Genomic DNA, 26,378 nt, shown 5'->3' on the forward strand with positions numbered 1-26,378 from the left:
ATCCAGCATCTCCTTTGTCTTATTTTTCTCTCTTGTATGCAAGAACACCCCCTCCAAAAAAAATTGCATGAGAGATCAATGATTAATTTTAGATTTCTGTTTGACTGGATTAAGTGAAACCCACTAGCATACTTTCTGGGTATGTCTGTGAAGCTGTTTTCAAAAGAGCAATACTCTGCCAATGCTCATGCCCTTAGACTGGGACTCAGTCACACCACTGGTTTATTTTCTTCTCCAGACTGCAGATCACCTAGCATTGGACTTCTCAGTCTCCACAACCATGTGAGCAAATTCCTGTAATAAATTCTCTGTCATTTATTTATCATGTATCTATATCTATCATTTTGTTTCTTTCTCTTCTTCTCCTTCTCTCTCTCTCTCTCTTTCTCTGAAGACCACTTTACAAACACAGGAAATCATTTTCCTGAAATTTTATTATCAATTAGTTCAGAGTTTGCTGAGCTTAGGTTTCTAGATTTTAAATATTTTCTCTTGGACTCCTCAATTCAGCAGTGGGCAGTAGTGTATGCCCATAATCCCAGTTGCTTTGGGGACTGAGGCAGGAGGAACACAAGTTCAAAGCCAGTTTCGGCAAATTACTGAGGCCCTAAGGAACTCATCAAAACTCTGTCTCTAAATAAAATATATAAAAGGACTGGGGATATGACTCACTGATTAAGTGCCCCTTAGTTCAATCCCCAGTACCCCCCCAAAAAAATCATCAAGACCTATCTCTAGTAAATTACAATGTACTACACTGATTTTGAGAAATTGCATTCCTTCCTGAAACTCAATCCATGGTAGGAAGTCTCTCTTTTTTCTTATTTGAAATCTGAAAATATCTTCTCTCTCCATTACATATTAACAATTATTTTCTGTACATTACTTACTTGACAATAAAGCTATAAAACTAAAAGATACTGAGTTCAACAACAGTTAAAATCAACTGATTAGAAATCTTACAATGAAAATTACTAAAACACAGAATAAGGGTAAAATCTTAAATGCCATGTGAGAAAAAAAGGAAATTATGTATGGGGGAAACCAATTTGGATCTCAACTGATTTCTCAACCCAGACCCTCAAAGTTGGGCAGTAATAGAAAAACATTTCAAGCTCCGAAAGAAAATGGATGCAAACCAAAAATTTTATATTGAGCAAAATTACATTCCAGATCTGAAGATGAAACAAAGACCTTCCATTATAAACAAAAGTTCAAAGAATTCACAATGAGAAACCCTGAACTACAGAACATTCTCAACAATATATTCCATGAGGATAAAGTGGGGGAAAAAAAGTGAAAACCAGCAAAGGGAGGAACTACACTAAAGGAATAGTCAAAAAAGAAAGTACATCAAATTAAAAACCAGAAATATACCAAAAAGACCTAGAATACAAGTCATATCTCAGTAATAACCTTGAATATTAATAGCCTAAATTCATCAATCAACAGACATAGATGCCCAGATTGAATTAAAAACAAGACCCAGCAATATTCTGTCTCCAAGAGACTCACCATGTAGGCAAAGACATTCACAAATTGAAGGTAAAAGAGTGGGGAAAAACATATCACTCATACAGATTGTGTAAATAAGCAGGGGTTTCCATTCTCATGTTATATAAAGTGAACTTCAAGCCAAAGATAATCAGAAGGGGCAAAGAAAGTCACTTCATTCTACTGCAGGGAACTATACAGCAGCAAGAAAAAATGATGGTAACTATTTATGCCCCAAACAATGGAGCATCTATGTACATCAAGCAAACTCTTCTCAATCCCAAAAATCAAATAGACTTTGACACACCTCTCTCACTACTGACAGATCTTCTAAACAAAAACTAAATGAAGAAACTGTAGAACTAAATAATACCCTCAATAATTTAGAAGTAACAGATATAGAGAGAATATTTCATCCATCAACAAATGAATACACACTTTTCATGGCAGCACATGGATTCTACTCTAAAATAAACCATATTATATGCCACAAAGCTACTCTTAGTAATTACAGGAAAATGAAGATAATACCCTGCATTCTATCAGATCAGAATGGACTGAAATGACATCAGTGATAAAATAAAAAATAGAAGCTCCTCCAACACATGGAGAGTAAATAATAAACTGTTGAATGATGAATGGATAGTAGAAAAAAATCAAGGATGAAATGAAAAATACTTATAGGTAAATGAAATTACCAATACAAAATACCAAAATCTCTGGGACAATATGAAGGCATTACTAAGAGCTTATGTGCTGAAAGAATACAAAGTCAACAAATAAATGACCTAATATTACATCTGAAACCCTAGAAAAAGAAGAACAAATCAACACCAAAAACAGTAGAACATAGGAAATAATTAAAATCAGAGCTCCAATCAATGAAATTGAAACCAAAGAAACAATCAAAAAATTGAAAAAACAAAAAGTTGGTTCTTTGAAAAAAATCTGTAAAATTGATAAAACTGTAGGCACACTAGTGATGGAGAAAAGAGAGAAAACCCAAATTGCTAAAGCACATGATGAAAAGGGAAATAGCACAACAGACACAACTGAAATACAGAAAATAATTAAAAATGATTTGAAAATTTATACTCCAACACAATAGAAAATCTCAAGGACACCCTGATACTAAACTAGACAAAGACACGTGAAGGAAAGAAAACTTCAGATCAATATCTCTGATGAACATAGATACAAAAATTCTCAATAAAATTCTGGGGAATTGCATACAAAAAAGAGTGCAACACAATCAAGTGGGGTTTATCCCAGGGATGGTTCAATATCCAGAAAACAATAAATGTAATTGATCATATCAACAGACTTAAAATCAAGAATCATATGATCATCTCAGTAGATGCAGAAAAAGCATTTAACAAAACACATCACTCCTTCATGTTCAAAACACTAGAAAAAGTAGGGATAGTAGGAACATAACTCAACAACATGAAAGCCATATATGCTAAACCGAAGACCAACATGATTCTAAACAGAGATAAAATGAAAGCATTTCCTCTAGAAATTGGAACAAGATATGGGTGCCCTCTTTAACCACTTTATTCAGCATTGTCCTTGAAACTCTAGCCAGAGCAATTAGAACAAATTAAAGGTATATCAATAAAGAAGAATGCAAACTATTCCTATTTGCCAATGATATGATTCTATATTTGAAAGATCAAAAAAGTTCCACCAAAAAAGTTCTAGAACTAATAAATGAATTCAGCAAAGTAGCAGGATATAAAATCAATACCCCTAAGTCAAACACATTCCTGCACATCAGTAATGAATCTACTGAAAGAGAAATAAAGAACACTGCTCCATTCACAATCACCTCAAAAAAACACAAAATACTTGGGAATCAATCTAACAAAAAAGGTGAAATTCCTCTACAATGAAAAGTACAGAACACTAAAGAAAGAAACTGAAGAACTCAGAACATGGAAAGACCTCCCATGTTCTTGGATAAGCAGGATCAAGATTGCCAAATGGCCATACTACCAAAATTATTATACAAATTTAATGCAATTCCTATTAAAATTCCAATAACATTTTCATGAAACTAGAGAAGCAATCATGAAATTCATTTGCAAAAATTAGGAGACCCACAATGGTCAAAGCCATATTTTGTAAGAAAAGTCAAAAAGGAGGCATCACAATACCAGACCTCAAACTATACTACAGAGCTACAGTAATAAAAACAGCATGGTACTGGCCCCAAAACAGACATGTAGACTGATAGTACAGAACAGAAGACACAGGTAGAGACAAAACCACATAAATACAGGTATCTCATAATAGACAAAGATGCCAAAAATATTCTCTGGAGAAATGATAGCTTATTCATTAATGGTGCTGGAAAAAATCAAAAGGCACATGTAACAAAATGAAATTAAACCTTTATCTCTCACCCTTCACAAAATTCAACTCACTGTGTATCAAAGCCTTAGGCACTCGAACAGAGACTGAGTGCCTAGTAGAAGAAAAAGTAGGCCCAAATCTTCACCATGTCAGCCTAGGATATGACTTCCTTAACAAGACCCCGAAAGCACAAGAAGTTAAATCAAGAATCAATAAATGGGATGGAATCAAACTAAAAAGCTGTTTTTCAGCAAAAGAAACAATTAATTATGTGATGAGAGAGCCTACAGATTGGGAGAAAATCTTTACCACATGCACCTCAGATAAACCATTAATGTCTAGGATATAAAAAGAACTCAAAAAACCTGACACCAACAAAACAAATAACCCAATCAATAAGTGGGCTAGGGAAGTGAACAGACACTTCACAGAGGAGGATATACAATTGATCAACAATTGATCAAAATATAAGAAAAAATGTTCAACATCTCTAGCAATTAGAGAACTGCAAATCAAAACAACTGTAAGATTTCATCTCACTTCAATCAGAATGGCAATTATAAAAAGTACAAGCACCAATATAAGTTGGCGAGCATGTGGGGGAAAAGGCACACACACTCATTTATTTATGGTGGGAATGCAAATTGGTGCAACCATTATGGAAAGCAGTATGGAGATTCCTAAGAAAACTTGGAATGATACCACAATTTGACCTAGTTATCCCACTCCTTAGTTTAACCTCAAAGGATGTATAATCGAGATACTACAGTGTCACAGCCACATCAATGTTTGTAGCAACTCAATTCACAATAGCTTAACTATGGAATGAAACTAGATGCCCTTCCATAGATGAATGGGTAAAGAAAATGTGATATATATATATATATATATATATATATATATATATATATATACACATAAATATGATGGAATATTACTCAACTTTTAAAAAGAAATTCTGGCATTTGCTGGTAAATGAATGGAATTAGAGTATATCACGCTAAGTGAAAAAGCCTAACCCAAAAAAACAAAAACTGAATGTTTTCTCTGATATGCAGATGCTAATTCACAAGAAGGGGAGGGAACATGGAAGAATAGAGTTATTTTATATTAGGTAGAGGGGAGTGAAGGAAGGGGAAGGGGTATGGGAGAAGGAATGGTAATAGAGTAAAACAGATGTACTACCTCATGTACATATATGACTCCATGACTCATGTTATCCTTCAATACATATAAACAGAAAAATGAGGGATTACACTCCATTTATATATGATCTATGAAAATGTATAAATGCATTCTACTGACATATACAATTAAAGAGAAGAAATAAAATAACAAAATATTTTTAAAAACCTGATTGATACGTTTTACTCTTCCAATAAATAGTGTTAAAAATGAATACAATTATTTTTCATTTGAACCATTTATTTTCAATTTATTCCATATCATTTTTAGTTGGCAAGTAGTGATCACAAGTATTTATGGGGCACATTGTGATGTATGTATACATGGTAGGATGATTGGATCAGGATAACTAACATGGTCATTATCTCAAATACTTGTCCTTTATATTTGGGCAGAATATGAAATATCTCCCCTTGTAGGAATTTTGAAGTACACAATGTATTATTGTCAATAACACAAACCATGTTCTACACCAGATCATCAGACACACTCCTCCTCCTGTCTACCTAAAACTTCATACCTTTAACTCACTTCTCTTCTTTTCCCATCCACTCACACTGTAACCCCTTCTCAAGTTCTAGTAACTATTACTTATCAATACTCTATGAATGTGACCATTTTGTTACACATAAAAGTGAAACCATGTGTCTTTGCTTACTATACCTGACTTATTTCACTTTACATAATTCCCCCAGGTTTTCCTTGGTTTAATAGTGATGTCAGAGTAAAAAGTCACAAGAGTGTTAAAATACACAGTGGCTACAGTGTGTGAATAGGAAGAAAGCCATTGTGAAAACTGAGGAAACTCTCCAATGTGGTTTGGACATCCACTGGAATTCCAGGAAATAGAGTGTAAAGAAGCAGGTCAGAGAAGACATGCCTATAGGGGAGAAGATGGGGCTTGTCCCAAAGAGGAGACTCCAGATGACAGCACAGCAGAAGCCAGATAAACTGTTGTTCTTCAGACAGGAATGAAGCAAATCTTGTATGTGGGTGACACGGAGAAAAATCCATTGAGAATTGGGGTGGCATCAAGATCCTTTGTGTCAATGACTGATTTCAGGTGAAAGTTCTGTAAAATCGTGGTCAGGAATAAGAACAGTTCCATGCGGGCCAGACCTTCTCCTGCACAAATCCGTTTTCCTGAAATAGCCAAGAGAGAGGGTAAATATTCCGCCCACAGTATATTTCTGATTAGCACAAGAAGATTATTGCAGAGTCACTATTTGATGAATGATTGAGTGATGGACAAAGAGTAACATAGGGCTGTGGTTGTAGCTCAATGATAGAATGCTTGCCCAGCACATGAGAGGCACTGAGTTTAATCCTCAACACCACATAAAAATAAATAAGTAAAAGTATTGTGTCCATTCACAAATAAAAATATTTTTTAAAAAGGAGTAAAATATTAAGGATGGCTGATTAGACAGAAGGATGGGCATATCTGTTATCCACCTAAAATTTGTCAGCACTCTTCATTCCATCAATATTTATGAGCATCAGCTCTGTGCTAAGAACTTCATTAACTATGTCCACATTAAAACTATTCTTTTGATAGTTCATGTTTCCATCAATCTTTTCCCAGAAACACAAGATGATTATTTGCGTTCCCTGTTCCCAGTCAGAATTTCCATGAACTTTCCTCCCATTCTTCAGATCTGTTAGACTCATCAGTCTTAAATACACAATGCAGTTTCAAGCTTTATCTCAGGCTGTTCCTTTTGACTAGGATGCAGTTCATACTACTCTGAGATCCTAGATCAAATGTCATTTTTCTGTAACACTCTTTGGGATTCTTCCAGGCTGTAGATTCTCATTCTCTTGGCTTTAATCAGCAATGAAGCACAGATAATTTGAATCATTATTCTCTACTTTTCTACTGAGCTAAACATGAATTCCATTAAGGCAGGGCTCAGTTCTTGTCATCCTATTATCTGTAGTGCCAGAACTAAAAGTAAGCCTGAAGAACCAAAGAATAAATTTAGGAAATGATATGCCAGAAACTAGCACACACTTTATGTGTGAAGGGCCCTATATCCCAAGGAGAAAGTAGTTGTAGGGAGATCAAGGTACTCTGGTGTTCTTAAAGTATAATCTGCCCTATTCACAGGGTTGTCTAATCACAAGGCTTTGGTATCCTTGATCAACAGCAAATATTCTACTCCTATGGTTCATTGTCTCTGTTAAAATGTCCTGCCTCTCTTCAGTCCTTTTTCATTGCCTCTTACTAAGGCATCTCTAATTTCCTTTCTTCTATTTGAATGCCACTCAATTCATTTTATGCTTCACTGTGTGAAATTAGAGAACAGGTAGGAGACATTTTCTCCCTTTGCCATCAAGAACAGCCAATCCTTTCTTCTCTCTCCTGAAGGATAATTATATTAGATTACAACAATCTATTTATTCATCTGCTTGGTTAACTGCTGCACGGGAGCCTTTTTCTTCCCCATTCTCGGCTGTGGATACATACCAGACCCTGAGCTCAGCAGAGGGATGAAAAGCACCACATGAAGATACTCAACAAAGTTTTGGAGTTAGATAATTTTCACAGGGCAGATGAAGACAGTGGAGATGAAGTTCATCTTCTAAGAAGAGTTCTGGGAATGCAGTGTTGTATATAAGGTAGGACTCAATCTATTCTCTCTATAGCTTTCTTATATTGGGAAAACTAGGTCAATTTCCCCAAAAAACACCAGTCAGAAACAGTAATGATGTTGTAGCCTGATCTTGGAAAGTGCATGGGCACTGGGAGCGTTGATCCTGATCATGTGCAAGCAACATTTCTACCAGTTCCAAAATAAATTTTGTGCAAGTTTAACTGATCCCATGAAGGCCTTGTTGCTAAAGTACCAGTGAAATAAAATTTCTTTTATGATCATTATTATTATTTGATTTATTATACATAAATTGGTACAACTTTTCATTTCTCTGGTTGTACGTGAAGCAGTCACACTGTTTGTTTAATCATATATAGGGTAGTGAGGTTCTATTACCTGTTGAGAAAGGCATGAAGTAGTCACTCTTCTTGAATTTGCCACTCTTATCCAGGAAATGGCCAGGGTCAAATTTCTCTGGGTTGGGGAATTCTTTGCTGTCATGCAGCACAGATGTCAGGGATGTTATTATGGTTGTGCCCTGCAATGAACAGACACAGATAAACCAAGTTGGAAAGAAGTCATAAGCTGGAGGAAATGTTGGAAATTACCTAGTCCAATGTTAGTGATCTATAGAGAAGAAACCCTTGTCCACAGAACAGCAGTGATATTTCCAGTTAGACAACCAAGTAATAAAATGCATCAGTTTAAGGTCAATGGCTGTGACCTTGACAAAGTTCCCCCAAAAGAATATGAAGTAGCCAGTCCTTGAGAACTGGAGCACAAAACCTTTAGTTTTCCTTATCATCAAAATTGGATGCTGTTTTCTGCCCCTACACAGTATTCTTTTTTATCACTTCAGTTTTCACACATCTTATATAGGATTCTACTTTCAAATAGGTCTCTAATTATTCTTGAAATATCCAGGATATTATTTATAATAACTTTCTGGGATATTTAAAAAAAAGTACAACAAAAACTAACTGAATATTTAACATTGTCACAAAATTTGAATCTTCATAAAAATGTGGGGGAGCTCATTCTTTTCAGATGAATCCTAGGTCACACCCCCAAGGAAAAAGGGATGATAAATTTAATAAAAAACAATCTTCAACAATGTGGTGAAGATCATAAATTAATGCCAGAATTTTTAAAGTATTCAATTTTTGTTTTAAATTAGTGTGTGAAAATGTTTGTTTTTTCACATTTTTTTGGGACATTACAATTACACATAATTCTGGGATTTTTTTGTTTTACATTCATACTTGTACATAACATAACACTATAATTTGGTCAGTATTATGCCCTACTACTTCCCCTTTTCCTCCCCTTCAAACTCCCCCTGGTCCCTTTTGTCTTGTTCACTGAACTTTCTTCAATTTTAATGAGACCCTCTACAGATATATTTGTGTTTCCTTTTTTCTAAGTTCTACATGTAGCAGTAAACATATGTCCCTTGACTTTTTGAATTTGACTTGGTTAGCTTAACATTATGCTCTCGACTTCCATCTCTTTTCCTGAAGTTGAGGATTCCTGATGATTTCATTTTTTTATGGTTGAATAAAACTCCATTGTGTATATATACCACATTTTCTTTATTCATTCATCTGTTGATGGATATCCAAGCTGGTTCCATACATGGGCTATTGTGAATTATGCTGCTATGAACATGAATATGAATGTATCACTTTGGTATGCTGATTTGAAGTCTTTAGAATAAATACAGAGAAGCGGTATATTGGATCATGTGGTGGTTCCTGAACATAAAAATATTTCTTGAAGATACAAAGGCAGATATATTTTTAAAAAGTGTATTAGAGTTACTGGACACTTTTCATAAAGAAACAAATATGCTGTGCATGGTGGCATGTGTTGTATCCCTAGCTGCTAAAGTGCTAAGGCATTATGATTGCTGGAAGTAGGAGTTTGGAGCCAGCCTGCAAAACACAGAGAAATCTTTTTTCAAGAAAATGAAAAGAAAACAAAGGAACAACTTGCATGACCCATATTTTATACCACAAATAATAAACTTGAAAAGAAGCATCAATTTAATTGTAGGACTAAAACTATTAACCTTCTGAAAAATATAAGGGCAAATTGTGCCATCTTATACTGGCAAATATTTTTACATAGGAAATAAAGCACAAATTATAAAAGAAAATATTGAATTGATTTTGTCAGTTTAGCATAAAGTTAAAAATTATACAATAGTCTCAATTTTAGGTATTTACATAATACAAAAGCAAATATAGTCTTCCTCAACACTTTTACACATATGTTTATATTACTTAAATTTAAAAAGCCTACTCGAAACAACCCAAATTTTCCATCTCCTTATGAGTGGTGAAAGAATTCATGGTATTCATGTAATGGAATACTATTCAGATATAAAAGGGAATGAACTACTAATACATGTAAATGAAAATGAATCTAAAACATGATCTGCTACATGAAAAAAAATGAGAGATACATGAAATATGATGGAGACCAGTAGGGAACAGGGAAGGAATCACAAGGAAGAGGGCAGGTGGGTGAAGGAAGAGGGCAGGTGGTTAAAGGAAGGTACAGGGGAATAAAATTGATCAAATTATGTTATGTGCATGTATGAATTATCCACAATGAAGCATTCTATTCTGTATAATTATTATACACCATTAAAAAATTTTATAAAGAAACTTAGATCCATATACAAAGAGTGTTGGAGGAAGAATAAATGAAGGAAAAGTAGCCAGAGGTAAAAGATTTGATTCTGTATTGTTTTATGTCTTATTCTATTGTATAATGTTCTTGATAAATCAAACCCATAAGTACAGAAAGCTGATTCATGGTCACCAGGGCCTGGATATGAGGAAATATGATTGACTGTCATAGGAGGATGAAGAAACTTTATGTGGTGATGGAAATACTATATCAATAGATATGGTAGTATCTCACTATGTTTCTTAGGCTGGTTTCAAACTTGTGGGCACAAGCAATCCTTCTGCCTCAGCCTACTGAGTAGCAGGGCCTACAGTTGTTCACCATCATGTCCAGCAATATTTTGTATCTTGATCGTTCTCTGGTTACATCTCTGTATTTGTTTGTCACAACTCATTGGACTGTACAGAAGAAAAAGAATCAGTTGTATGTCTTGAAATGTAGCTCAGTGGAACTTTGCTTCTTTAGCATGCCCTAGACCCTGGGTTTGATTGCTAGCACTGCTAAGAAAAATATTAAAAAGAATGAAAATAAAAGAAGGAATTTTACTTTACGTTACATTACTTAGAACGCCATTAAAAATAGAACAAAGTTCAGTCATTACATTGTGAACAGCGTACCACATTTTCTTTATACATTCATCTGTTGAAGGGTACCCAAAATACATTGTGCCATGTATAACTAAAAGCATGAATAAAGAAAAAATAGAACAAGGCATTGTATCAAAATGAATATATGTTGAAAAGTAAGTCTCCCTCTCACTTTACCACAAAATTCAAGTAGGACCTTTCAAAAATAACTTGCCACCACCAACTAGTAATATATCTCTCCAGGGAATCTGATCCTTCATAATTGCTCTATGCATCCATGTAAGGCAAATAAACATGTATGCATCAGGTTTATGCAAGTTTGCTCTTATTTTCACCCATATTAAGGGTATTCTGCTTCATTTTTTTCTGTATTAATAAAACAATTCAGATATTGCCCTATGTTTACACACATATCCACATTATACATGCTGAATAATGTAAATGCACTATTGCACTGCTGATAAACTTGAGACAATTTGCAAAATTTCTTTGTGACAATCAACAATGTAATGAGAATATATTGGACATTCCTATTTGCACATGGGCTATTGTGAAGTGCCATCAATGGTCTGTAAATAAAACCAGGCTTGGTTGAGCTATTAGACATGGAAATCTGGCTCTCAGGAACTGACAATCAAGAGAAATTGTTCCAGATTGCCTGGAGTAGGAAGTTTACGTGCAGTGGTTCACCTCAGGAATTTGTAGGCCCTGGAGGTGAAAATGACCCCCTAGAGCAAAATGGCTTGCTTACCTCCACCCCATCCTGTTTCTCTTGGAAGAAATTCCTACCAGTTCCCCTTTGATCTATACCACTATAAATAAAGAAAATGTGGGCTTCTCTCTTTGTTAGAGCCAGGTCCTTATGAATGTCTCAACCCATCATGCCCCCCATTCCAAAGAAAATTCTGCTTCTGTTTCTTTTAGTGATAAATAAATTTCTTAGCAATTACTTCACAGCCAGACTATTCCTCCCACAGGAACCCTTTTCCTCGCCCATGCAGGAGGTGCAGTGATAGAGTAAATAACAAAAATTAGAATTCTCACATAATAGGATATACATTTTATATCTTCTTTTTCTTTTTTTCTTTTTTTTTGTTTTCTGGGTTTTTTGTTTGTTTGTTTGTTTGTTTATTTCAGAGTTTGAACTGAGGATGCTTAACAACAGAGCCACATCCCGAGCTCCAGAGTTTTTATTTTCATTATTTGAGACAGAGTCTTGCTAAGTAACTAGGGCCTCACTAAGCTATCGCAACTGAATTAAACTTGCAATCCTGCTACCTCAGCCTCCCAAACTGCTGCAGTTGCAGGTGTGTGCCATTGCAGCTGAATTACCTTTTACTTTAATGTATACTGCCAAACTGTTGTCCAAAATGGATGTGCCAGTTTAGAATCCTGCCAGCAGTTCATGAAAGTACTAATTTATACATATCTTCACCAACATAATGTTTTTTTCAGCCTTTGACTGCAGCAATGATGTAGGCAAAAATGTTATCTCCTAGTATGAGCTTTTATTTTATTATGTTACCTGGTTGAATTCTGACAGCATCATAATGAGGCAAAGAAGATATTATCAACAGTGTGCAAATGAGAAAGCCAAGGCTCAAAGGGATCACAAATCTACCCAAGATGACACCTAAGAGGCGCAGAGCCAGAGTTGATGCTGAGGTCCTCCTGAGTGTTGGATAAGATAAACTCTTAGATTAAGGTAATGTGCAAGAGCTACATAAGTTCAATTTTCTGGATAGAGTTGACAGTAGGCTGTACCTGATCATTTAAAAGAGACAAAGGGGAAATATTCTTTCACAAAATGACACTTCTTTCACCTGCTGCCCCTAAGTATGCAACTGTGATTCGGATCGTGCATTTTCATGACTGAGAAATAAGAACTTCCCAACAGAAAAGAGGCACATTCTTAATGAAGGAATTTTCACTGACCCTTCTACATCTCAGAGGAAGTCATCCTTCTCAAAATGTTTTATCAACCATTTCAAAATTAGGTGCACATATGTGCATGTATGTGTGTTAAGAGGGGGAAGTTTTATTGTGTCCTTCATTTTTGATTTGGTCCTTAAGCATGAACATCTGTCTAGAGGTGTAATTGCTGCATTGCCAGACTGCTTAATATTTTAGAAAGGCTTTATGATGTATGCAATGTGGATATTTATGATACTCCCAGTAGAGTAATGGAGGATAAGATCATAGAATCAAATGCATGGATATATTGAGAAAAATTAATGAATCTTTCAAAGAAAATGGAATAAAAAAGAATATAAATGACTCACCCAAATTCAATTCAATTTTTTCCACTCAATGAGACAGCAGCATTTTTCATTTTCAGTGCTTTTGGTGGTGGAAGATTTCTTTTTTAACATGTCCTTATTTATTGTGTGATATATACATGTGCAGTGATCAAGTCAGGGTAAGTAGCATTGTCATCACCTTATTTTTTCTTTGGTAACATTTGAACTGCTCTCTTCTGGTCATTTTTAAGATACATAATAAATTGCTGTAAACTAAAGTTATTCTAGTGTGCTGCAGAACATTGTAATTTTTTGCCACTATCAATAGTTCATTGCCCCTCATCCAAACATGATGAAAGATACTGAATTCTATTTGGAAAGTGCCTAAGATATGTGCTGTCCAACACAAAGACCTCATGGCACACATTCAAGTTTAAATTAGTTAAAAAATTCATTTAGAATTTAATTAAATTTAAAATCAGTTAACATAATTTAAAATAATTAAATTAAATTAAATTCCTCACTTGTAATAATCGTATTATAAGTACTGAACAGGCATGTGTGGCTAGTAACTACTATATTGGGCAGCAGAGATATGGACCATTTCAATCATGTGCAAAGTTCCATGGAAGGGGCTAAGACCAATAATTAGCAAATCACAACCCATCCAAATCCATTCTCTCATCTGTTCATACACAGCCTTTCATCTACTAATTTTAAATTGAAAAATGTATTTATTTTGTGACATGGATATTACAAAATCAATGTCTATAAATACTGGAACATCTTTTTCACTCACTTAAATATGATTTCTGAGGACTGTTGTGTATCTATGGCAGAGATGAAAAGTGACAATTGAGATCTTTAGATTAAAATATTTACTGTCTGGCTCATTAGAGAAGAAGTTTGCCAACTTATATTAAACTGTTATGTCACTCTAACTGTGAGACTAAATCCTGTGATAGCTGAACTTATTTTTATAATTCATAAGAGGATCATTAGAATAAGCTATGCAGTGAGCAAACTTCCTTCATTGGATTGTACCACCTGGAAAGGAAAAGCTCACTTCCTTGGACTCTGGGCCCAATACAATCAAAAGAAAGCATGCATACCATGATTCCTGCTTGTATTCTTTGCTAAAAGCAGAATGAATGGAAAAAACTACACCTTGTATGAAATTTGTCATCATCAGGTCAAGGCCCATCACCTCTCAGGAAAGTACTCCATTCCCTCTTCTCCAGAAGATAAAAAGAGCATTTCTAACCTTAACATAAATTATAATTCATTCTCTGCCATGAAAACACAACTTTTAGTTTTATTATTTGGTTTTCTTTAGGAATATTTTCCAGCATTAAGTGAAATGGAATAGCTTGGAGCATACTGACCAGAAAGTCTAAACAAATATAGCAACATTATGTTAGACTCATTGGAAAACTGCTGAGATAAAAATTTCTTCCAAGACTGCACAGCTAGGGGAACCTAAGAAGTAGGTTGATAGCTCAGGTCGAATTTCAACTGTTTTAGTCAACAACTTGCACTGAGGGCTGATGTTATAGCATTCTGACTATTTAGTAGAGGAGGGGAGAAATCTTTCCAGAAGATGAAATCAACTGAAACTGCAGCTTTTGTTTTATGGCAGTACTTAGACAAATATTATTATGCATTCCAAGGACACAACTAAGAGGTCACAGAAAGAAAAGTGGAGGTTTAGAAAGGCAATAAAAATTGTCTTCAAGTAGGAAATGTGAACTCCCTTATTTTATGAGACCAGTATTACTTTGACAGAAATATGACAAAGAAATTTCAAGAAGAAACACTGGAGAATATACTTCCAAAAATATGAATAGAAGATGCTGGGACATGATATTGACCAAACTGTCTTGTTTTATCTTGTTCAGGCATGAATATGTAATAACAAATCCAATCAATATGTAGAACAGTAATGCACTAATAAAAAATGTGGAAAGAGGAAAAAGATCTTTAACAAACTGTAGAAGATTAAGTTCTGCTGGACTTCTATACTTAACATCTGCATATTTAGTGGGGAAAGAGCAAAATATGATGATCAGCATGTGATCAATGGGTGCAGAAAATCCATTTAATAAAATTGTACATTAGTGTCAAACAAAATGATACATTATAAGAAAAGATCAAACAAAAATGAGAAAAAGGAAAACTTCCTTTCTCTGATCAAGAATATCTGCCAAAAAGTGCATAAAACATCACACTCAGTTGTGTGATGTTAAACTTTCATCTGCTGCAAAAGTCAAAAAAATTAAAAGCATGCTCAAAACACCACTTCTATTCAATACATTGCTGGAAATCCCAGTTAGGGCAATAATGTAAGAAACAGAAATTAAGGTCACTAGAAATGAAAAATATTAAATAAAACAAATAGTAACCAGATAGATATTAATGAACATAAGGAATTCCAATGGAATCTAAACACAAATTACTATCAATGATTTAAAAAGTTAATAAGTATTCTAGATAAAATTCATTAAAATAAAACTAACCATATACCCATATGCCAAAAACAACAAAATTTATTTAAATTGTACAATTTTATTAGCTATTAAAATATTAAAAACGTAATTAAGAATCTTTCAAAAAGTGTGGACACCACTCCATTGAAAACAAAATATTATTGGGAAAAAATAAAGAAAACCCAAATAGAATGAGAATATATAAAATGTTCATTAACTGAAATATTCAACAACTTATGATGTCAATTCCTTCCAAGCTGATCCATAGATTTAATATTATGCTGAATAATATCCCAGGATAATGTTTTAGGAAATTAACAAAGTGATTCCAAAATTTGTTTGGAAACCAAACAGCTGAGAATAGACAAAACAAACTGAAAGGAGCAGAAGAAATTGGAAAAATTCACGCTGCTGGATATCAGGAACAAGTACAAAACTTTGTGACCTAGTCTGGTCAAGCACTGAGTTCATCAAGGTGATACACAGATGAAGTTCTCTTCTCTCATTTTGTGTTGGCAGAGTATTGGGACCATACTGCAAATCTGAGAACTTCAAGAGCACTGAAGTGCAACGTTGGAGAAATAATCTTACCTTGGGAATGAAGTAGTTTCTGAACTTGATATCACAGTTCACTGCATGGGGCACACTGTTTGGAACAAGGTCAATGTATCTCTGGATCTCATGCAAGACAGCCTCTGTATAAGGCATACTGCTCTTGTCCTGCATGCAGGGGCTGCGGTGTCTGCCAATCACACGGTCAATCTCTTCATGGACTTTAGCTGATAAGATACAAATAAGAACCAAAGGAAAAGAGAAAAATAATATATTTCTTAAAATAATTCATGGTTATGCAAAGCATTGGATGTATATACAAAAAGTATTAGAAACATGACTTATATACAATCACTTCTGGACATATGAAAAGATCACCATGATACTATCTATAGCTATCTATATGTATTTATCAATATCTGTCACAAATAGTTACAGACATCTATAGATACCTACATACATACACTATGAGTCATATACGTTTATGACTCACCTCAAACTGGGTGTTAAAATATATCTACAAACTTATATAATACTACACTCTACCATATATGATAGCAAATATGAATAGAAATAAAAAATATTCCAAAATGTGAAGTTATCACATAAAGAATTATTATTATCAGTGCAGAAAGAAAAGCATGAATAAACATTATATTTATACCAAAATAATATATGACATTATAAAATTAAATTCCACTAATGGATCTATATATATGTATACCTGTGTGTGTGTATGTGTGTGTGTGTGAGTGTGTGTGTGGTATTCAGCAGGACTCTTTTTACTCTCTCATTCCTTAAGTGTAGCCTTTCTGAATCATTCTAGAAGTTTCTTCAAAAATGTTCATATTTCTAAACAATGTTCTAGTTTGATTTCCAGGTTTATCCAATTTTAGAAAATTTCTAATTTTCCTGGTAAGGAAAATTAAGATCAATATTTACTCCATGCAAAATACACACCCAAAGAAATATTCACCCACATCCCTCCCTCAGATGCTTCCCCTCTCTACTGCGATATATTTGGATCACAATTTATGATTATATCAAGATACTTTCTGTACACCATTATGACCACATAACTAAAGATCACTGGTAAGTGTATGTTTCATTCATTGCATATGTTTAACTAATATTTGAACAACTTATACCAATTCCTAATTTTCTAGTTGCTTATTTATATTGTATTCAAATGCTTAGGTCAATGTTTCAAACTCCTAGTAATAGTTTTATAAATGTTCCAATTCAGAGTCTCTCTTTTATTTTCCTGATCTTCCATTACACCTGCTTTATGTACTTCATAAGCACAATTGGTTGTTTCCTAGGCCTGGTGCCCAGGACCCTACTTTAAATTCCCATCCTTATACATAAGGCCTCCTGATTCCTGGGACTTGTGACTGTTTGTCTTGAGGTGAAAAATTTGGATGGAGAATATCCTCCAGTATCTCTCTGTGAAAGTGAAGAGGGGGAAATGTTCTGTAGCAAAGATGAATCTAAAAACATCTTTCCTTTTTTTTTGTTGTTGATTTTTTTAGTTTGATATTGATGTTCTGGGTTTGTTTGTTTGTTTGTGGTGGGGTTTTTTTGGTGTTTTGTTTTGTTTATACTGGGGATTGACCTTGAGCCCCTCTACATCTGGACACACCCACAGCTCTTTCTCTTTATTTTGAGACAGGCTGGCCCAGGCTATCCTTGAATTTGCCTCAATTTTCTACTTTAACCTCTGAATACCTTGGATTATAAGCATATGCCTCCACACCTGCCTCTTATATTTTTAATTAACACACAAAATTACAACTGCTCTTTAGAACTCTGATGCCCTACTGATTTGTAATTCTTTATATAAAACCTGGTTTATTTCTGAAAGTTTATGTGATTTTTTACTTTAATTTGATGTTCTAAACTTAATTATAAGACCTGTTATCTTCAGTTTCCCTAGAGAGTAAACCTCTCTTCCTATGAGAACAAAATACGAAACTGCTCAAAGAGGTGATAGGGGTACCTGAACATAGAGGGGCTCCTATTTTTTGCCTCAATTTCCCCTAACTTGATTGACATGTGGTGCTTCTAAATCCTGAACTTTATGAATAATTTTTGGTACACAGATTGGGTTTTCCACACTGAAACAACTTCTTCTTCTGACATATAAGGCTACAGCTTGATCCTCTCTGCTGAGTTATGTGCATTCCTTCTGCTCTCTGTGCTTCAGAAATTTCTTAAAAATTCACTGGCTATTTCCCCTACTCTTAATCTCCCATTCTAAAAGGAGTTATTCTCCTCTGTGATTACTTTATAATAGTTTTGATGGTATCCGGAAACAGGAAAAGATAGCATTTGCTTCAAATCTGCTATGCATACTGGAAAACTTTAAAGGTACATTAACAAATAGAGATGTTCATGAAAGATAAATATAATGGAAAAATATTCCTAGAATAACAGAATTCCTTTAGGCACATCTTCTAAATAGCAACACTTTTTAAAAAATTGGTTAGATTTCTAACCTTTAAAAAACTTCTCATAACGTAGTAATGTACCTGCCACCTGTTTAAATTTCAAAAGTTTCTACTTATGCTCCAATAAAGAGTTTTGATTTTCTGCATCCAGCATTAGAACATGAAATTTTCAGAATAAGGAAAGATTTTCACAGAAATCTTGCAGGAACACACCCAATGTCCCAAGTGGTTTTTCCTTAGGAAGACCAAAATGCAGTCTTAGGCCCACTCAGGTTGGCTGTTTCATGCTGCAAATCACTTTCCATTGGAATCCAGACACGACCAGAGCTCTACTCCTTTGCTACTGCCCATGCTGTCCTCCAATTCTCTCAGTCACTATCCTATACCATGCAATCTTCTCTTACTTTTATCCCTTTTTTAAATTTTGACAAATTATAACTGGCAGCACAGAAATTTCAACATGGACACTTATTAAGAGAAATAAGATGAGGACACTAGCAGTGTCTTCCCAGATTTCTGTTGCGAAGTTCACCCTGCTCACCATCTGCAGTCATACCTGTGACCTCTGGGTGCTTCAGCAGGAGCAGGAGTCCATATCTCAGAGTGCTGCTTGTTGTCTCTGTCCCAGCTCCAAACAGGTCATTCACAACATTTACTAAGGCTTCAAGGGTAAATTCAGTCTGTGGATTGCCCTTTTCCTAGGAATAATTCAATGCACTTATTTCACAATTACTTTAGTATTTAATTATAATAATTTCAAAAGAAATCAGATGGTTATAAAGGTAAACCAACATAGATACAAAAAAATACAATATTTTGAAAAATCTACTGTGTTGGACAGTAAACAACACATTAATTGACCAAGTGTCTGTTTCCTACCCTCTATCCCTGGTTGCCTAAAGATTCTGTTCACCCAACAGAAAGAGTGTTAAAAGAAAGGAAATATTGAAAATCAGAGCTGAAATCAATGAAATTGAAACGAAAGAAACAATTCAAAAAGTTGACAAAACAAAAAGTTGATTCTTTGAAAAAATAAACAAAACAGATAAACTGCCACACTAACAAAGAGGAGAGAGAAAACTCAAATTGCTAAAATTTGTGGTGAAAAAGGAAATATCACGACACATACCATTGAAATACATAGCATAATTAGAAACTACTTTCAAACTCTATACTCCAACAAATAGAAAATCTTAAAGACACTGACAAATTTTTGGAGACATATGATCCTCTCAAACTGAACCAGGACATATGTAATTTAAACAGATTGATTTCAAGCAATGAAATAGAAGAAGCCATCAAAAGCCTACCAACCAAAAAAAAACCAAGGACCAGAAAAATTCTCAGCTAAGATCCATAAGACCTTCAAATTAGAATTTATAATACCAATACTCCTCAAAGTATTTCATGAAATAGGAAATGGGGGAATCCTTCCAAATTCATTCTATGAAGCTAGTATCACTCTGATATCAAAACCAGACAAAGACACATCAAGGAAAGAAAACTTTAGACCAATATCACTGATGAATATAGAAGCAAACATCCTTAAAAAAATTCTGGCAAGTCACAAACAAAAACATATTAAGAAGATAGTGCACCACAATCAAGTGGGGTTCATCCCAGGGATACAAGGTTGGTTCAACATACGGAAATGAATAAATGTAATTCACTACAACAGCAGGCTTAAAGTTGAGAATCATATGATTATTTCAATAGATGCAGAGAAAGCATTTGACAAAATACAGCACCCCTTCATGCACAAAACACTAGAATAAATAGGGAAAGTAGGAATATACCTTAACATTGTAAAGGCTATTTATGATAAGCCCATGACCAACATCATACTTAATGGAGAAAAACTGAAAGAATTTCCTTTAAAAACTGGAACGAGGCAGGGATACACTCTTTCACATGACATGATTCTATATTTAGGATCCAAAAAAACCCAACAGAAAACCTGTGGACCTAATAAGTGAATTCAACAAAACAGCAGGATATAAAATCAACACACATAAATCTAATGCATTTACATTCATAAGCAATGAATCATCTGAAAGAGAACTGAGGAAAACAACTGCATTCACAATAGCCTCAAAAAAAAAAAAAAAAAAAAAAAAAAACACTTGGCACTTGGGAATGAATCTAACAAAAGAGGTGAAAGACCTCTACAAGGAAAACTACAGAACATTAAAGAAAGAATTTGGGGAAGACCATAGAAGATGGAAAGATCTCCCATGTTCTTGATAGGCAGAATTAATTATCAAAATGGCCATACTTCCAAAGACACTATACAGATTTAAAGCAATTCCAATTAAAATCCCAATGACATAACTCATAGAAATAGAAAAAGCAGTCATGAATTTCATCTGGAAGAACAATAGACCCAGAAGAGTCAAAGCAATCCTGGGCAGGAAGGGTGATGCAGAGGTATCACAATACCAGACCTTAAACTCTACTATAGAACAATAATTATAAAACAGCATGGTATTGGCACCAAAATAGACAGGTAGACAAATGGTACAGAATAGAAGACACAGAGACAAACCCACATAAGTACAGTTATCTCCTACTAGACAAAGATGCCAAAATCATACAATGGAGAAAAGATAACCTCTTCAACATATGGTGCTGGAAAAACTGGAAATCCATATGCAGTAAAATGAAATTAAACCCCTCTCACCTTGTACAACACTCAACTCAAAATGGATCAAGGATCTAGGAATGAGACTTGAGACCCTACACCAAATAGAAGAAAAAGTAGGTCTGAATCTCTATCATGTTGGCTTAGGACTAGACTTCCTTAACAAGACCCCCATAGAGCAAAAAATAAAAGCGAGAATCAATAAATGGAATGAATTCAAGCTAAAAGGCTTTTTCTCAGCAAAGGAAACAATCAATAATGTAAAAAGACAGCCTACAGAGTGGGAGAAAATCTTTTCCACACACACTTCAGATAAAGCACAAATTCCAAAATGTATAAAGAACTTAAAAAACTTTACACCAAAAATACAAAGTATCCAATCAATAAATGGACTAAGGCACTGGGCAGACATTTCTAAGAAGAAGATATACAGGTGATCACAAATATATGAAAAAGTGCTCATCATCTCTAGTAATTAGAGAAATGCAAACTAAAACCAACCTAAGATTTCATCTCACTCCAATTAGAAGGACTATTATCAAGAACACAAGCAATAATAAGCGTTGGCGTGGATGTGGGGGGGAAGTCACACTCATACATTGCTGGTGGCTTTGCAAATTGGTGATTCCACTCTGGAAATCAGTATGGAGATTCCTCAAAATCTTGGAATGGAACCACCTTTTGACCCAGCTATCCCACTCCTTGGCCTATACCCAAAGGACTTAAAATCAGCATACTACAGTGATGCAGTCACAACAATGCTCATAGCTGCTCAATTCACATTAGCAAGATTGTGGAACCAAACTAGATGCCCTTCAATTGATGAATGGATAAAGAAACTGTGGTATATATACACCATGGAATATTACGCAGCCTTAAAGAAGAATAAAATTATGGCATTTGCAGTTAAATGGATGCAGTTGGATAATATCATGCTGCGGGTAGTCAGACGCACTTAGCTGGGAATGTCTCAGTGTGTTAGGAAAACCTATGCGCTTTCAGGTTTAACAGGGACATCTGTAGGATGGAGCATTCCACTTCAGTCAACTAGTAAGACATGCCACTTCCTACCCCAAATTGACATCAATGTTACCAAGAGAACCCATATAGGAACCTGGTGGTCTGATCCCCCATGGCACATTGTGATTGAGCAAGAAACCTGTAAAATGTACAGCTGCTCCTGCAATAAACGACATTCACACTGAATTTTCTCACATCTGATGATAAAGGAATCTCTCCCGCATATAAACACTAGCCCTCCTTGACCTCATTGCCCCTTACTAACATATGGCAAGGCCCTCGCCTGCTTATTGCCCAGGGTAGAGGCTTCAGCTGTATTTTTCCAGAAGACTCTCCTACACCCGTGTGAATCCCAGCCCGAAATGTCAAGCCAGTCACCGGCTGCAAAATTCAAAAACTTAAGTCTCCTGGACAAGAGACAGCACAGAAAACCCCCTTATTGGAGAGCTCACAAAATAACTTGGGGTGACATTAAGGTCTTAGCTAACCAAGACCAGGAAATGGTGCCTCCTGGTGTCACCAGCCCAGCCACACTATTTCTCCTATGTGTGCCATTATTACTGCAAATTCTCAGGTGCATGCCATCCAGGTAAGGATCCTAAGCCATGAAGAAATAAATGACCAGGGAAACAGAGGTATAATCCCCCTCTCTGTAACCTTCATCCCTCATGCCGAATGTACTCCTTCTAACCTCACACACCCAAAACCTTACGACACAGATGACTTTGTATTGCCTTTGCCTTATACAGACAATGGACCCCAGGACTGAGGATGTGTGACAAAAGAACCCTGGATCCAGTTCCCTCTCCTCCAGGCCATGGAGATCCCTCTCCCCAGCAATCCCACTTTGATGACAACCCTTCTACATAGTGTTGGGCAATCCTAATCGTCACCCTCATCAGCACAATACCTCAGCCTCAATTCCCACTTGAGTTACAATGGACTTTACCCTTTGCAAGCCACGCCCTATTGGGAACCTTTCTTATTCAAGAATACTGTTACCTATTGGGATAGATGATATTGTTGTTCCTTATCTTTTTGCTACTAATGCCATTTCTCAATGCCCTATTACCTCCGATCCTCTAGTTAGAGTACCCGGGAATGTTTTCCTCCTGGTGAACAATACTTGGACCTTTACTCTCATTAGGAATGTTTCACAGATAACCATTGATTGTAATTCTACTATATGCCTCCATAATGACACGCTTTGGGAACCTGGGAGAAGTGGAATCATTGGATTTAGACCACTCTCCTTAGAAGGTGAAGCACACCCCATTACCCCTGATGATTTGCCTTCAGGTGTTACCATTCCCCCTTAAACACAGCTCTTACATTCATGGCCTGAACCATTTTTGCAGCAATGCAAATGACTCAAGTTTACTGATTCAACATCTGACCCACTGCCCATAAGTGACCTCACGTGGAGAAACTTTCTCCCAAATAGTAGGCCATACTTCCTCTCAGACCGTTTAATCTCTTGGACAAGACTTTATATACAAGGCTCCTATGAAAAAATTAACAATGCCTATGTGACAAATAATAACTGGCTCACTAATGCCCAAGCTCTAAGGGCAAGAGATATAAAAGAGCCTTCTCAATTTGCCAAGCAATTACTATGTGTCTCTTCAAAATGTATTGATATTGGGCCTATTGTTACTATGGATGCATTATGGTTCAATGTTGCCTTTGAAAATCCTAATTCCACACTCCAAACCACAGGTCACGTGTGTAAAACCTCCCTTTTTCTTTGTCACAGCCCCTACCCACCCCTTGCAGGATATCTTAATTGTTCAAATAATTGTAAATTAACTAATTACTGGAATGCCTCTGATACTACAGCAGTACTACTGAGAACACCCCCTATTCTATGGTTCCCCACAGATGAAAGCTATTCTATTCAAGATACATATTACCACAGAAATATGCCACTCCCGTATTTGGCCCGATTTTGGTATCACCACCGCTATCATTGCGGCCTCCCTTGCAGCTGCCATCACAGCCACTGCTGTTGGAATAGCCTTAACCCAGTCCACTGTGAATACTGTTACCATAAACCAAGTAGTACAATGCTCCAGCAAAACACTCACTCTTCAAGAACAAATTAATCTACATCTCCAAGGTGGCATACTAATGCTACAACAGCAGATTGACCTCAGAGATGAAAAAAATGACATACTCCAACTGCACAATAGCATTCCTTGTAGTCCTCAAGTTTTATGTGTATGCCAAACACCTATCACTGTAAAAAACAATACCCAAGCTCACTTAGAACTACCCTAAAGATTAAAGGATCCCTAGGACTTATCCTTTAGAAATTTCGTGATGACCTTATGTGCTCACATTCTTACTTTGAATGAGACAAGAGCAAGCCTTATCCTCAACCCTACATTTCTTCAAAAGCTGTGGAACAAATTATCTCTCTTTCTCAATCCTGCCAATTGGATCCTTGCTGGTATTGGATTTACTGCTATACTTCTTTGTATGTTATTGTAAAATGTTTACACACCAAGTTGAAAAACATGAAAACCAAACAAACAATGTTGGTTTATGCCTGCAAAGTATCATCTCAGGTTAACACCAATGCTAAACAATCTGCCACCATATGACTCACTGCCCTTCACCACTTTTAAGGGATTTATATACATCAGGCTTCCTCCATGGGTACCTGGTTGCCAAAAATTTATATAAATGGGGGGAATGTGGGTAGTCAGACATTGGATGTTAGCCACAAAAGTCTCAGTGTGTTAGGAAAACCTACATACATTCAGGCCTAGCAGGGACACCTGCAGGATGAAGCATTCCACTTTAGTCAACTAGTTAGACATGCCACTTCTTCCCCAAATTGACATCAATGTTACAAGGGAACCCATATAGGAACCTGGTGGTCTGATTCTCCATAGCACATTGTGATTGGGCAAGAAACCTATAAAATGTATAGCTGCTCCCACAATAAACGAGTTTGCAAGCTGCTCACCATAAGTTTGCTTCCACCCAACTCCCAGAGTCTGGATCTTGATTCTGCACCGCTTACCTTGTATCTGAGCTAGTCTGGCACAAGAAAAGCAACATCAAGCTAAGTGAGATAAGTCAGTCCCAAAAAACCAAAGGCGAATGATCTCTCTGATAAGTGGGTCATGATACATAATGTGTTGGGGGGGGGAGTGGGAGGGAGACAAGAATGGAGGAAGGATGGATTGTAAAGAGGAAAAGTGGGGTAGGGAGAGGTGGGGAAGGAAAAATAACAATGAGACAAACACCACTACTCTATGTACATGTCTGATTACACAAATGGTGCAACTCTACTTCATCATAGATCATTGAGAGTATGAGGAGACAAATTTAAAATTACTAGAATAAAGAAATAATAGAGATGCAACATACCAGAATCTCTGAAACACTAGGATGGCAATTCTAAGAACAGAGTTTATACACTATGAATAATTACATTAAAAATCAGAAAAATCCCATATAACCTAATAATGCATCTCCAGGCCTTAGAAAATTAAGACAAGCCAATCCCAAGTATTGTAGAAAGAAGGAAATAATTAAGATGCAACCTGAAATTAATGAGAGATTTAAAAACTGCAAGGGATCAATGAAACAAAGACTTGATTCTTTGAAAACAGTAGCAAAACTGATAAACATCAGTCAAACTAAGAAAAAGCGAGAACACCTGAATTAATAAATTAGAAATGAAAAATGAGCTATTGCTAGAGACATCTCAAAAGTTCAGAGGCTTATTAGAGACTACCTTGAGAACTCCTATTCCATTAAATTAGAAAATCTATAAGAAATGGACAAATTTATACACAGATGTTACCTACAAAAATTGAATCAAGAGACAGGAAAACTTAATCATTATAAACAATGAAATTTAGGCAGTGATACAAAGCCTTTCAGAAAAGAAAATCCCTTGAACAGTCACTTCTCAGCTGAATTCTATCAGACCTTTAATTCAGAACTAGTGCAGCTCTTTGTCATATTATTCCATGAAATAAGAAGTGTGTGGGGGAAGGGGATAACTCCCAATTCATTTTATGAATCCCATATCACTATGATTCCAAAAACAGA

The 26,378-nt window shown here is 35.6% G+C and overlaps 1 protein-coding gene across 2 annotated transcripts in view; it reads right to left on the reverse strand.

The window, feature by feature from the left end:
- Positions 1 to 5,262: 5,262 nt before the first annotated feature.
- The window catches only part of LOC124985263 (cytochrome P450 2C19-like), a 35,814-nt gene continuing 14,698 nt past the window's right edge, over positions 5,263 to 26,378 (reverse strand). For both annotated transcript variants that reach the window (XM_047553857.1, XM_047553856.1), the window contains 4 exons: positions 19,203 to 19,344; positions 16,236 to 16,423; positions 8,031 to 8,172; positions 5,263 to 6,180 (listed from right to left, as the gene is read on the reverse strand). In XM_047553857.1, coding sequence (XP_047409813.1) covers positions 5,999 to 6,180; positions 8,031 to 8,172; positions 16,236 to 16,423; positions 19,203 to 19,344 — 654 coding nt within the window. In that variant the 3' untranslated portion in view covers positions 5,263 to 5,998. The remainder of the gene's footprint in view (positions 6,181 to 8,030; positions 8,173 to 16,235; positions 16,424 to 19,202; positions 19,345 to 26,378) is intronic.

Source organism: Sciurus carolinensis, chromosome 5, assembly GCF_902686445.1.
Source record: "Sciurus carolinensis chromosome 5, mSciCar1.2, whole genome shotgun sequence".
NCBI lineage: Eukaryota > Metazoa > Chordata > Mammalia > Rodentia > Sciuridae > Sciurus > Sciurus carolinensis.